The 14,948-nt window shown below is 36.9% G+C and overlaps 2 protein-coding genes across 3 annotated transcripts; one reads left to right on the plus strand and one right to left on the minus strand.

Moving 5' to 3' along the window:
* Positions 1-1,061: 1,061 nt before the first annotated feature.
* On the plus strand, positions 1,062-3,472 carry LOC111310239 (photosynthetic NDH subunit of lumenal location 1, chloroplastic-like). The gene is made up of 8 exons (XM_022909487.2): positions 1,062-1,219; positions 1,339-1,441; positions 1,580-1,663; positions 1,764-1,837; positions 1,925-2,047; positions 2,135-2,206; positions 2,493-2,589; positions 3,131-3,472. The coding sequence occupies exons 1-8, from the start codon at positions 1,142-1,144 to the stop codon at positions 3,232-3,234; spliced, it is 735 nt and encodes a 244-aa protein (XP_022765222.1). The 5' UTR covers positions 1,062-1,141; the 3' UTR covers positions 3,235-3,472.
* Positions 3,473-3,602: 130 nt separating this feature from the next.
* Positions 3,603-14,744, minus strand: LOC111310238 (ABC transporter B family member 6). 2 transcript variants are annotated; one of them, XM_022909486.2, is made up of 11 exons: positions 13,991-14,744; positions 12,889-12,943; positions 12,613-12,788; positions 12,289-12,489; positions 8,166-8,425; positions 7,778-8,088; positions 7,434-7,654; positions 6,982-7,322; positions 6,038-6,825; positions 5,706-5,947; positions 3,603-5,479 (listed from the first exon to the last, which is right to left on the minus strand). In XM_022909486.2, the coding sequence occupies exons 1-11, from the start codon at positions 14,393-14,395 to the stop codon at positions 4,250-4,252; spliced, it is 4,230 nt and encodes a 1,409-aa protein (XP_022765221.1). In that variant the 5' UTR covers positions 14,396-14,744; the 3' UTR covers positions 3,603-4,249. The 2 variants fall into 2 exon arrangements, with proteins under 2 accessions (XP_022765221.1, XP_089604465.1); XM_089748339.1 differs by having other exon boundaries at positions 8,166-8,441.
* Between the last annotated feature and the right edge of the window lie 204 nt (positions 14,745-14,948).

Consider the following 14,948-nt stretch of genomic DNA (forward strand, 5'->3'; position numbering starts at 1 on the left):
CATTTTTTTCTTAATGAATACATTGATTGCTCGGAAGTTATCACTGGAGATTGGACCGCAAAATATGCTGTTGTCATTAAAAAAATTGAAAGATTTCTAGCACCTAGATCTTCTCCTAGTAATAGCATTAGAACCTAGGAGAATGAACAACATTTCCATTTTATATTACCAATACAGCAGCATGCTCATGAACTTTAAGCCCTTTGAGCTTTGAAAAGAATCAAGATGTAATAGTTTGATTTCGATACAGTTAAGCAGACAAAATATTGACAGGTAAGATTGAGAATGAAATGTAAATCCCATGAAGCTAACAAGTGAAGGGTAGGTGGTGGATCTCAAATTAACACAGAAAACTAGAAAATATATAGAATTTAACCTTAAAATATTGTGATAATCAATGGGAAAAAATATATAAAAATAAATTAAACAGCTGGAGATTTGACTGTAAATTTGACACTTGGAAGTTACATGTAATAAGAGATTAAACATAAAGGTTAGAGAATGCAGAGCATAAAGCAAAAATAAAGTATATAAGAAAGCTTGATATACACAATTTGAGAAAAAGGTCTAAAGCAATGACAAAATATTCATGGTTAGCTCTTCTTTTTAGATCAATAACCCCTCTCTTTTTCTTTTTTTTTGTCTCGGTTTCTATTTGACTAGTAGTTGAAAAAGATATGAATTTGAAATCAAAGAATTCTTCATAAAATTGTTACTCATTTTGATGAAAGTTTTAAACCCTATCAATGAAATTAAAACATTAATAATTTGTGAAGTTTAAAAATTTTACTAATAGCATGTAAAATAATAATTAAATCTTAAATCACAGTTGGAATTGTGCACATTTTAAATTTGGGCCACTAGCTTTACAAAGAAAAGAATAAGAAATTTGGGCCACAAGCTAGAAGCACTTACGTTCCAGAATAGATTGTTGCTTTGTGGACAAAGGCTGGCTCAACCTCTTAGCTGTAAATCCATGATTTATAGTACTATCTATAGGCCCAAATAAATAAGGCTTGAGTAGATGGCTAGTTACAGTGGATCCTCATAGGCCATGATTCGTTCATTCATGCTTCACACTCTCCATCCAATAGGAACCAAATATATCCAGTAGTTTTATGAGAGGCTGCTGCTGCTTCACATGGTGATCAAAACTCAAAACATGGCAACGTCTTCAGTTTCATTGAACTGGGTTCCACCAGCTACCTTTACAAAGAAGGTTAATCTCTCATCAGCTGTTAGCTGGCTTCGCTTTCTGCTTATTGCTTGCTTACTATGTTTCATTTCTCTTAGAGTCAGAGCTAATTCAGTTGTTCTATTACTGTTTCTACTTTCCAGTCAAATTTGCCATGGCCACAGTCCAATGAGCTAGCTCGAGCAGCTACATTTTCTTTGCGTAACTCTGTCACATGCCCCAAAGAGACCACTTCCAATGAAGAAAGTAAGATGATCCCATCTGATGTATTTCATGACAAACTCCAACTTCCATTGAATTCTAAGAGAAAATGAGTATTATGTATTCATGCAAGCAAAAACTCGATGTTTTTGTGTCATGTTCTTACTTTTGACTGAATATCAGACACTTGCAAGAGAAGACTGCTGCTGTTAGGAGTTGGAACTGTCACAGCAGGTTTACTCCCTGCAACTTCCCTTCTTGCTGAAGGTATTTTATGACCTTGCTTAATTTATGTAAAATTATATTAATGTCTGCCTTGTGAAGTGGAATTTAATGTTCAGCTTTTCTTGTTTTGGTCGTTGGACAGAGATACCACAAAACTATAAGGCATTTGTTGACATTCCTGATGGGTATTCTTATTTCTACCCATCAGATTGGAGGGTAATTTGTTTCAAATTACTAACAAGTTGAAGCCTTTAGTTTTGGCTGCAAATCCCCGGTATGATTTCTGTTGTTGCTTTTTGTTAGGAATTTGAGTTTAGGGGACATGATTCTGCATTCAAGGACAGATTTCTTCAACTGCAAAATGTAAGGGTGAGATTCCTACCAACTGAGAAAAAAGACATCCATGATTTGGGGCCAATAGAAGAGGTGAAGAATGGAAACTCTTTTGCTTTCTTTCCGTGAGTTTTCTGTGAAGAAAGAAATGGAGTTTCATAAGTTTTTCTTTGTTTGCAGGTTGTTTACAATTTGGTAAATCATGTTTATGCCGCACCAAATCAAATGGCCAATATACTTGACATGAAAGAGGTTTGTCCAAAATAATGCAACTTTCTTTCAGTTTAATTAATCAGAAAAACAATATGAGAAATTATTTTATGCGAAGTTCTTTAATTCTGCGAACGGAATTAAAAAACAGATACATATCTGCTTTTTTTTAATTAATTTTTTAATAAAGTATTTATTATATTAATTTCGCTTATAAAATTAAAAAACTCTACAATTACTGTATTTTGATAATTTCTTAAACAATATAGTCTAGCTTTTTTCAATTGATAGTCGGTCAATTGCTTTCATGGCCATCTTCTAAATGCAGAGAACAACTGATGGGAAAAACTATTACACCTTTGAATACGAACTCACTTCTTCTAACTATGCTAGTGCTTCCTTCGCAACACTAGCCATTGGAAATGGTAAAGTATCTATCATCTCAAAATTGTTGCTTTTTCCTTTCATATTAGTTTACTGATAACCACCCTTATCTGTAGTTGGTTTACTTGAGATGAAAGTAGATTTAGTAATTTAAATTAAGATACGAGAAAAAAGAAAAGTAAAATTTTAGCAAAAATTATATATGTATTTGACAAAAATAAGTATTTTATATTTAATGTGTTCACACAAATTATAATGCAATAATTTTTATATTTTATACCTGTTAAATCCGAATAAACAAATATAGATATGCCAATTGCCCCATTCGGCCTCTCTCCCTAGTGTTTGAGAATGAAGACAAGAGCGAGGCAAGGAGGAAAATCTTATTATTAAATGTTTGATGGCTTCTTGTTGGAATGCCAATCCTTGAACAACGGCTTAGCCGTAGATATAGACAAAATCAGTTGACAAGGTTCCTTCATTTGATCCAGAGCACATCTTTACTTAGATGTTGAAGATGTGAACTGTAAGGAGAAAGATTTTCTCATGTTCTTTAAGCTGTTGACTTGCATTTCTTTGCAGGGAGATATTACACACTGGTTGTTGGAGCACTTGAAAGACGGTGGAGAAGGGTCCGCGACAAGCTGAAAGTGGTGGCCGACTCCTTCAAGGTGCTTGACATCTGAAATGCAGTTATACAGAGCAGGGCAACCCTCAAACCTGTTAAAATCAACCCTTTTCGTTGTAAATATAGCCAGAAACAACAAAGATCCTCGCTTAGTTGAGCATCAAAAACAGGTCCAACCTGAATTATCACTTTTCTTCTTCCTGTATTGCTACCATTCATTTCTTGAATTTTGTGAATGAGGCGTCCTTAAGTGTTAAACAAATAGAATTTTTTATAGGCAAAATTAATTCATGCAACCATTTTTAAAAGATTCAATAAATTTAAAATTTAAAATTTAACACTTATAATCTATTCTCTTTTATCTCTATGCTGCAATATAAAATATTAAAGACTAGTACCTGAACATTACTTAAGTAGCAGAAATAATGGCAAAGAAAAAAATTTGTAAATTATCCGCCTACTTATTTACAGAGATTACAACACTTTTTTTTCCTCTTCTAAACTTTCTCAGTAATCAAAAGTTGAAAACTTTACAGCCAAACACATACATCATTCAAGCTTTGGTGAGAGAGGAGTTGCAGAAATTCATAGAAATCAGGGGGCAAAACCTGAAACAGGAAAATCCCAGAAACACACCTCAATAGGACTAAAATTCTCAACCCTTTTCTGATCAACAAACAAAATTAATATACCATGGAGACAAAGCACAGTCCCAATCTAATGCTGCCTGTCTGTAAAGAATATGGATCTATCCCTCAACAGCCACCCAAACTCCCAAACCCCTAAATTCTAAGCCCTACCTTTAAACAATGTAACTACAGCCGCCGCTGTGCCTACTCGCCGGAATAAACATTGTTATAACCCTCTATTGGTCTCACATGCTCTTTGGTTCACTAATCCATAGAGAACATCATTACAAGCTGCATCATCTCCATTTGTCCTTTCTGATTCTGGATTTTTCAACCAAGCGATTCTGTGAAGTCTGCATGTCGTGGTAGTTCCAGCAATTCAAATAAGCGAAACGAGTACTGTACAGAAGAACCAATGTAAGTAACCATCAATCGCAAGCCAACCTAAACCAGCCGATGCTGACGCAGACCCTTGCCAAAATGAGGTTGCATTAAACGAACATACAAGCCATTTTTTGCTACCAAAGAATCATGTGTCCCTTCCTCCACAATTCGACCACCATTAAGTACTACAATGTTGTCAACATGCCTCATCATTGCAGCTCTATGGGCTATCAAAATGGTAGTTTTGTTCCCCATTATAAGAGTGTCAAGTGCCTCATGCACCACTCGGCTTGACTCAGATTCAATGGACGAGCTAGCTTCATCTAATAACAAGATAGGAGCATTCTTCAGCACCACTCGAGAAATAGCAATTCTTTGTTTCTGTCCTGGGGTCAAATCCACACCCCTCATACCCACGTGTGTGTCATAACCGTGAGGCAAGCTGCTGATAAATTGGTGAGCATTAGCTATTCTTGCAGCCTCTTTCATCTCAGCTTCACTAGCATTGTGCCTTGCATATATAATGTTTTCCCTGATAGTAGTTGAGAAAATAATGGGTTCCTGTTGAACAAGACCTAAGTGGTTCCTCAACCACCTCAAATTGTAGAGTTTCAAATCCCGCCCATCAAGTAGAATCTGACCTGCAACAGGATCATAGAATCTCTCTATCAGAGATATTATGGTACTCTTCCCAGATCCTGAAACTCCAACAACAGCAACAGTTTGTCCCCCATTAACTTTAAGACTGAAATTGCTCAATACCAACATTTCTGGACGTGTAGGATAACAAAAATCAACATTTTTCAACTCAATGCTTCCATAGACATTAGGTGGCTTCAATGCTGAGTTATCATCTGGCTCAATTTTAGGGACTCGATCAATAATTTCAAACACTGAAGTGAGAGATTCCCGCCTCTTCAGTATGTATGGTGCCAGTCCAAATGGCTCCACCAGTGCAAAAGTTGCAAAAGAGAAAACGATGTACTCCTTGAGAGCTGTAGGCAGATCCATATAGCCTCTTTTAACAGAGAGTGCGGTGTACCAAAGGAGAAGAGCATTGCAGGCAAAAAGAAGAAACTGTGAAAAGCCAAATGCAAACCCTATTGCCATTCCATGAAAGAAACTCTGTTTCAATATTTTCTTCAGCTGCAGTCCATAGAGCTCCATTACCTTATTACCAGCACAAAATGCTACAACAGTGTAAATGTTTCTCACTGCATCCTCAAGGACCAATGATGCCTTCCTATGCATCTCCTGGATTCCCTTGGAAAATCCAGCAAGCCATAGTTTCTGCAACATTTAAGTAGGCAGCTATTCAGAAATTTGGACGAGGACAATCTTCCATCCAAATTCAGTAAGAAAGGAAAGGGCAAAGTTATAGAGGAGCAAAAGAAGCAAAGACAATACATGGAATTGAGAATAATTAACTAAGAAACACAACTCTCCAGAAACTCCATGTTTTTTCAATAATGAAGTGAAACCAAATATAAATAATAAAAAGTAGGGATATGCAAACCTGAGCAATAGCAGAGACAGTTAGAACTGGCAGGGTTGCAAATGCCACAAGTGCCAACCGCCAATGTAGCAACATCCCAATTACTATAGCAACAATAACAGCAGCACTGTCCTGTATAAATATTGAAAGTCGGTTGCTAAAAGCAGCTCGTACAAATGTAGCATCATTTGCCAATCGCATGGACAAGGTGTCAGCACTGTTATCTTCTTCATCAAACCATCCAACTTCATTGCGCAACATTGCTGTGACATGATGGGCAAAACAAAGTAAACAATATGCACGGAATTCAGCATTCCAGTAAATTTCCAATAGTAATTTGAAGATTCAGATACCTGAGAACATCATTCTACGAACCCGTTCAGTCATCTTTTCCCCCATAATGCCAAAGTAGAAGTGTTGCAAAAAGTTGGCAACAACAGTTATTATACCCATACAGGCAATTATCAAACACCACCTGTCTACTTCATCTCGTATGTGATGATGTTCCCCAGGCCTATAATATGCTGTTACTATCAGAGCAATAACATAAGCAAGAAGTGGATTGAAAGAGCCAAAGATTGCTGCACCAATGCTTCCCAACACAGCATAGAGCCACTCCGCAAAACTAAGCTGTGCCAACCTCCAAAAAGATGGAGCTTCACTATGATGCGCATCCTTTGCTTCCTTAACTTTCACTGGGATGTCATCGGAGTGACTGTGAGGCCGACTAAAAGTTTGAGAGTGGGAACGCTCATTTTTAGGATCAGAAGTCAGAAGTGGTGACACAGGAGATTCTGGATCTGAACCGTTTGATTTCTGCCGCTGGGTAGACTGAACATCAAGTTTGGGCAACTCAGGTAGTCTCATTTCGAAACTATCCTGCCTCCTAATTGATGGTTCCTTATCACCAGCATCCACAGGCAAGCCATTTTCCAGCATTTTCTCTGGTGGTGGACTATAAGCTTTTGGTGATTCTTGTAAGTTAAAAGCGCCATCTTGGGGCCGAAATACACCAGGAACTCTTTGGAGAGATGGTGATTTGATAAACTTTGGAGATGATGATTCTTGGAAGCTGTGAACCGATGAAGAATCCTTTTCAATTTGGAAAGCTGACACCTCATTGTGGTTCCTAACTGGCATCCTGAAAAAAAAATAATAAACAACCATAAACCAGAATTTAGAATATAGAACAAAGGAGCATTTTTTTCAATCTAAAGGAAGAAAAATCATTAAGAAATAGGTTTTCAAACATGGTATCCCAGCCTTCTTTAGTAAAAACATCTATAGCTACAATTACCTCTTTGGAAGTTTTGTGGCCTCTTCACATCTGAGGAGCTCCGCATACAACCCATCAAGGGCTAGTAATTCATCATGTGTACCCATTTCAACCAGCTGACCCTCCTCCATCACAGCTATATAATCAGCATTTCTTATGAGACTAAGCCGTCGAGCTATTATTATAGTTGAACGTCCCAACATGAGGAGATCTAGAGCTTCCTGAACAATTCTTTCAGCTTCAAAATCAAGTCCACCAGTAACCTCATCAAGAAGAAGGATTGTTGGGTTCAACAGCACTGCTCTAGCAATAGAAAGTTTGATTTTCTGTTCTTCTGTCAATGCTAAGCCAGCCCTCCCCACCTGAAATTCACAGTAAATGATTTCAACAAAATATGCCACAAATGAGAAATAATCAACATGATCATCAGTCAGATAGGCAAAACTAATATATCTCATTTTTCCATATTTCACCTGTGTCTCATATCCTCTCTCAAGCGAGCTAATAAATGTATGTGCATGTGCTATTTTTGCAGCTTCTTCAATTTGATCAAATGTAGCATCTCGCCCATAAGCAATATTATCTTTTACGCTCAAACTAAGTAAGGCAGGTTCCTGAGTAACAAGTCCTATTTGGCTTCTCAGCCACTCCAGCTTTAGATTTTTAATATTCTCTCCATCTAGAAGAACTTCCCCTGCATCACAAAAAATGAAAACTGTTTAAATCATGAAGGTTGACTGACCACCAAACTATGTTTTCAAAACCTTAAATGGCATGCCAGTGCAGTGTGATATATAAAGTCATATGACAATAATACCTAATGTAGGATCATAAAACCGTTCCATGAGTGGGATAATACTGCTTTTCCCAGAGCCGTTTCTGCCAACAAGTGCCACAGCCTTTTTAGCAGGTACAGTGAGGTAAAATCCACTCAATATAGGGATTTCAGGTCGAGATAGATAACTAAAATATACATTCCTGAACTCAATATTTCCTTGAACGGAGGGTATGATGTTCCCCTCCTGACTAGAACCAGAGGATGACCGGCTAATCATCTCAAAAAGTCTATAAGCAGCAATTCGTCCTTGGTCAAAGGAATAGAAATTTGTTGCTGCTTGGTTCAGCCCACTGCACAATAAAGAAAGGATTGGTAAGACAGGAGAGATTAGATGGAGCAGGTAAAAAAGGGAGAAAGTGATGCTTACAGGCCACTTAAAATTACTGCAAAAAGTGCTGTTATGATTTCACCACCATGAGCTTTGCCATTTGTGACCAGGAACCTTCCAACCCAAAGTTGTAAGGCACAAGAACATATTGCAAGCCCATATGTAAATCCAAGCCCAAGCCCTTGCACAAGACTAATCAATATACCATATCTCAAAGTTGCTTGTAATGAGGTCGCATAAGAATATTTGGCCAAAGTTTCATTTGTAAATGCGTACAAGGTCCTAATGTAAGAGACTGCCTGCAAAAAATGAGAACTATATGTATATTAGCATCACTTCCACACTGTGTTTCCCCATACAGAAGGCTGACAACATGCAGAAAGTGCAGTTCAACTAAGAATTCGCATCACCATTTCAACAAATTCTACACTATTTGTGGAAAATCGATTCCTTACCAGAGTTGATTAGCTGTCATTCATTTAGTATTTTGGTTGTTTCCTAAATAAAAGGGATTTGGTTAATTGACCAAATTCCTACTTGGTAGTCTCCATTTATTGTTAAGAGGATTTTTAGGTGATTTGTTATTATCTCCAGGATATCATGGGATTTGCCAGATTTGATGTTTTATCTATATATATCCTCTTGTACTCTAGAAAGTTTCTTAAGAATTCATAAATAAAATTCTCATGAATTTCTTCATGGTATCAGAGCTCATGTACTGAAACTCCTTAACAAAACGGAGTTGCCAAGCAGAAAAACAGACACCTGATGGAAGTTGCAAGATCTATTATGCAAGCCTCTCATGTCCCGAAACATTTCTGGGGAGAGGCAATCCTGACAACAGCCTTTCTTATCATTAGGATGTCTTCTCAAGTACTAAAATTCCAAACCCCTTGTCAAACACTTCTCAAAACCTACCCTCATGTCCAAATCATTTCCTCCATACCAGTCAAAGTGTTCGGATGTATTACCTTTGTTTATATACACCAACAACAATGCAGTAAACTAGACCCCAGATAACTAAAGTGTATATTTCTTGGCTACTCACCTAAAAAAAAAGGCTACAGATGTTATTCACCAACTACCAGAAAGTTTTACACTTCTATGGATGTCACCTTCTTTGAGAATCAGCCATTCTATCCCAAAGCCAATATTCAGGGGGAGAGTTCTAAGGAATATCAACTTTGGGAGATTAAGCCATCATATGATCCTTCCTCTACTTCTCTACCAATTCAAATTCCCATTTCAAATAATTCTTCTTCTTCTTCCGAGTCAACTAGTCATCCTGAGTCTCTAAAATCTCCTGAAACCGCGTAAGAGACAAAAGCTAAAGAAATGATTGTATGCTTAAGGAGACTGAAATCTTAAAAGGGGATAGGGACCTATACATCTCCAACACAACCAAGATTCTAAACCAAATCCAAGGACTTTTGAAATTCATACATGTAACACAATTACAGAACCTATCTCTGATGATTTTTCTAGTGATCTTCATCAACCCATTGCTATAATAAAAGGTGTCAGATCATGTACTCAGCACCCTGTTAGTAACTTTGTTTCCTATGAAGGGTTGTTTCCTACTTACCGAGCACTGGTTACATCATTAACTGATGTTCATATACCGAATACCATCCAAGAAGCGTTCGAACAACCAAAGTGGAAGGCTACGATAATGGAAGAAATGCAAGCACTAGAAACGAATGACAAATGGAACATTATTGATCTTCCTAGATGAATGAGCCTAGTGGGATGTAAGTGGATTTTTACTATCAAACACAATACAGACGGAAGTGTGAACAGATTCAAAGCTCATCTTGTGACTAAGGGGTTCACTTAGTCTAATGGGATTGATTATGAGGAGATGTTTGCTCCTATAGCAAAATTCAATTCTGTCTGTGTGTTACCATCACTTGCTGCAAACCTAGATTGGCCTCTTCACCAACTTGATATCAAAAATGCATTTTTGAATGGTTATCTAGTAAAAGAGGTCTACATGAAGATTCTTCCAGGGTTTGCCAACCAGGACAACATCGGCAAGGTGTGTAAGCTTCAAAAATCCTTATATGGCCTTAAAAAATCTCCTTGCACTTGGTTTGATCGTTTGACCAAGGCTGTTAAAAAGAATGGGTTCTTACAATGCCAGTCCGACCACACTATGTTTGTCAAACATTCACCAAATAACAAAGATTGCTATTATGATTGTTTATGTTGACGAAATTGTCCTCACAGGAGATTATGAAGAGGAAATAGTTGGATTAAAGACTCTTTTAGCTAAAGAGTTTGAAATAAAGGACTTGGGATAGCTTCGATATTTTCTTGGCATGGATGTAGCTCGATCAAGAAATGGTATTCCTATTTCACAACAAAAATATGTACTTGATCTTCTCAAATAGACATGGATGCTCGGATGTAAACCAAAGGATACTCCAATGGACCTAAATGTCAAGATGGGAACCGGAGATGGAAGTCCTCTTGCAGACCAAAACAGATACCAGAGACTTGTGGGAAAATTAATTTATTTGGCGCACACTAGACATGACATTGGCTTATTTGTAAGTATGGTGAGTAGACTTATGAACAATCCTACAAAGACACACATGGATGCAATATACCGGATCCTTCAATACTTGAAAAAAAATTCGGGCAAAGGGCTGCACTTCACAAAAACACTAAATAGAGATGTGGAGATTTTCTCAGAGGCAGATTGGGCTGGTTCTGTGTCAGACCAAAGTTCAACTACAGGGTATTGTACATATGAGTGGGGCAACTTGGTCACCTGGAGGAGCAAGAAACAAGCAGTGGAAGCTCGAAGTAGTGCTAAAGCTGAATTTAGGGCTATGTCTCACAGGATTTGTGAAGGAATTTGGCTTGAGAGAATGCTACAGGAACTGAAGAAGTCAACTAGGAATTCCATGAAACTGTTTTGTGATAATAAAGCAACTATTAACATTGCCAAGAACCCTATTCATCATGATCAAATGAAATATGTAGAGACTGATCGCCACTTCATCAAAGAGAAGATTAAAGAAGGCGCAGTCAAACTGGTCTACACTCCAATAGAACATCAAACAGCCGACGTCCCCACCAAGGCTCTTCATCGTAGCAATTTCGAGAATTTGAAGTCCAAGTTAGGTAAGATTGATATCTACCACCCAACTTGAGAGGAAGTGTGGAAAACCAATTCCTAACCAAATTTGATTAGCTATCATTCATTTAGTATTTTGGCTGTTTTCTAAATAAAAGGGATTTAGTTCATTGGCCAAATTCCCACTTGGTAGTTTCTATTTATAGTTAGAGGATTTTTAGGTGATTTGTTATTAGCTCTAGGATATCATGGGATTTGCCAGATTTGATGTTTTAGCTATATATATATATATATATATATATATCCTTTTGTACTCTAGAAAGTTCCTTAAGAATTCATAAATAAAATTCTCATGAATTTCTTCACTATTGAACCTGGAAAGGAATAATATGTACCATGCATGGATGATTAAGAAAATATATAGTACAAGTTTCGCCTAGTTTTTGGGGCAGCTTCTCTACTCCAGAAAGCAGATGCTGGGTTCAAACAGAGTTTTAATAAAACAGCTTTAGATTCTATAGAAATTGCAAATGACCTTTTAAGGATAAAAGCCAAAGCCCAAAGTTGGATCTTCCAACAAGAACCTCTATGGAAAAGCTGATTGACAAGTTTAATAGAAACTTCAAATAAACAAAAGATATTCCTGGTTAATTAAAATTATTTCAATTCCAAAACAGTTCCGGAAAGCCAGTAGATCTTTTTCCCACAACTCCAGCCTGGCCCAACAGGCCACTAAAAATAAGCATCTAAAGCTCCCTATAAGTATTATATTATGCAGAGGCAACTTGGCCATCATTTCTGTTTCTAATAGAAATAACTAGCAAATTTTAGTTTTGTACTCAACTCCTAAAGTGATCTCATATTTCCAAAGAACGTAACCCTAGGTCCTTATATTAACAGCCAGTTCAAACTCATTATAATGAATGTCAATATAATTGCATTCTGAAACCAACATATACCATTTGGACAAGTCACATTTGAACATTAAGCAAGTAGCCAATTTACATTCACTTGAGATTGATATTAACACAAATAATTCTGGTTGAAAAGGGTGGAGACAGGAGAGAAGAGAAAAACCTGTTCAGCGATACTAGCTGCCTCAGCATAAGCATCTTGAATGTTCTCAGCAAGCCTATGAAGAAATATATTGGATATGCCTCCAGCAGCAACAATAAATGGACCAGTGGCTAGAGTTATGAGGGCAATTTCCCAACAGTTGACAAAACCAATAATTAGACCACTGAAAAATGTAGCCATGTTATGAATGTAATTCCCAACCTGTATCATTAAAGGAATATTAGGATTAGAGCAGATATCCGTAAGGAAATCCCACCAAAGAATAAATTACATATTAAAAAAGCAGGGAAGCCCACATGTAAAGCAACATGTGACTGAACATACTTTTTCACTAAGAGCAGATTGGATGAGCAGTACATCACTCAATACTTGGCTCACTATGTCTCCATTATTCCCATAAGTATCAAAAAAGCTCATATCTTGGTTCAATAATACTTGAACATATCTTGACCTGATGACAGCAGTCTGCCGCTCTCCGGTCAGAATCCAGCATGAAACCTCTATTGCACAGAAGAAGTCAGCGACAAATGGCAGAAAGATGCATCAATCAGAAGAAAACAGAAATAAATCAATAGCGGACTTTGATATAAATCAACTTACCAATCCAGCCAGCAGCAAAAACGGCCACAGCAATATGAACAATAGTTAAAGAAAGCTGCAGAACAAGAATTAGCAGTTGGTGATACATTCAAATACATAGCAATAGAATGTCTCAAGGGAACTGCAAATGATAGTTGCTTATAGCAAGCAAAAAGGAGATAAATAATGTTAGACAGAAACTCAAGCCTCAAAATATGGTTTTGGTTTTCCCCAAGTGATTTGCACATTATATTACTAATTAACAACTCCAAGAATAACGGTGTTAACCCAGAAGATAGAAATTTTCTGTATCTTCACAGTGATGATTAAAAACAAAATAATATTGACTAAGCAGAGAATACTTAAATATACTCAGTTTGCATGCAATAACCATTAATCTCAAATAACAAAGATTTCCAAAATATCATGCTCTTTTACACCACAAACTTTTCCTGACAATCCACTTCAAAGCTAAAACACAGCCATCAACTCCTAATGCTTGATGTGAAACTACCGACCTCAGTAAGGTGTTAAATTGGGAAATGGCACTCAAATCTAGCTCCTAACAATACCATTCCATAACTAAATAGACCAAGCCACAAAGATAAAACTAATAAAGCAGCTCACTTCATTGTCTTGCCACCTAAATTCTCTCAGAGCAAAGGTCAATGCTATAACTTAACTCTCATCTTTTGCTACTGAAATCGTAAGACCCCCCCCCCCCAAAAACAAAAAAATTGCTTTTGCCAGCTGCAAACACCAGAAACCTAAAACCCCAAACTTTATGTACCTTGCCATTTCCAAAAAGCTCTCTCAAGAATCAAACTACTATCCAACATACAAAAAGAAAATGAAGGGAATTGCTTCAATTCAGAATCAAAGGTTCCATCTCTAAAACTAAAATCTTCCAACTCTCTAAAATTAAAACATCATCAGTTAACTAAATTCCCAAAATTTTGAACTCCTAAAAAACTATAAAATCCAAATATTTTATTATAAAAATGACAAAAATCATAACCTAGTACTTTACTTCAATTATCAAAATTATCAACTAAAACACTAAACTAAACCTATAAAATCCAAAAAATTAAGGTTTTTACTTCCTTAATTAAAAAACACTAACCTCTCTAAACCTCTCAAACTGCTCATCCAATCTCTCCGGCTCCGGTGCTTCCGAACGATGTCCAAGAACCTCAACAATCTTCGCAAAGTAATGCAAGTAAACAACGAGAGCGGTCCCATGAGCTGCAGCAGCAAGCGATCCAACAATCATGAGAGCCCAATCAAGCCGGTCAGCACAGGCGAAGAGTCCTGAGAACGGAACAGCGGCAGGAGGCGGCTCGATCTCTTCCGCCTCCTCCATCTCTTCCTCCGCCTCAACCTGTGCCGCCGCCGCAGCAGCAGCTGCTTCCGCTGTTGTATCCAAGTACGGAGACGGCGATTCCGGCGGCTCCGAAACCTCAGAGACGGGTGTCAACGGTTGTATGTGTGGTGGTGACCATCCGAATAAACCCCTTGATATCATCATCCTTAATGAAAACCCAAACCCAAACCCTAACTCTCCTTTTATCTAAATTTAGCAGAAATTTTAACCGGATCTGCTAAATTCAGAGACGAAAATTCTTTAATAAATCAGATTTTTCCTTTTTCTAATTTGTTAAAGGTTTGGGATTTTTATTTAATTTTTGGTTTTTTTTTTTTTAGTGAAAATGAAAACCAGGTCAAACAAGGCGGAGTAGAAGGAAGAAATAGAAAGAGAAAATGGAGTCACCCGTAGTTACATGAAGCAAAAAGAACAAAAAAAAATTTTTTTGATTTTCTTATTGGGGTTTTTGATGATTCCATTTTTTGTTTTTGTTTAACGGTCAAGTGCCGGCAAGAAAGAGAAATTTTTATTTTGCTTAATAAGAGATTTCGATTTTTCTTTTTCTTCATTTTTTTAATGTTTTTCCGTTGAATTACACTTACACCCTCATACTTTTCAAGTTTCTCAAATATAAAAATTTTTTTAAATTTTGACATTCTTTGGTATAATATGAAATTAATTAATTAGTTTATTTTTATATTTTGATAGAAGAAAT

The sequence above is a fragment of the Durio zibethinus genome, chromosome 19, assembly GCF_047325235.1.
Source record: "Durio zibethinus cultivar Kanyao isolate XHJ-2024 chromosome 19, ASM4732523v1, whole genome shotgun sequence".
In the NCBI taxonomy this organism is placed as follows: domain Eukaryota; kingdom Viridiplantae; phylum Streptophyta; class Magnoliopsida; order Malvales; family Malvaceae; genus Durio; species Durio zibethinus.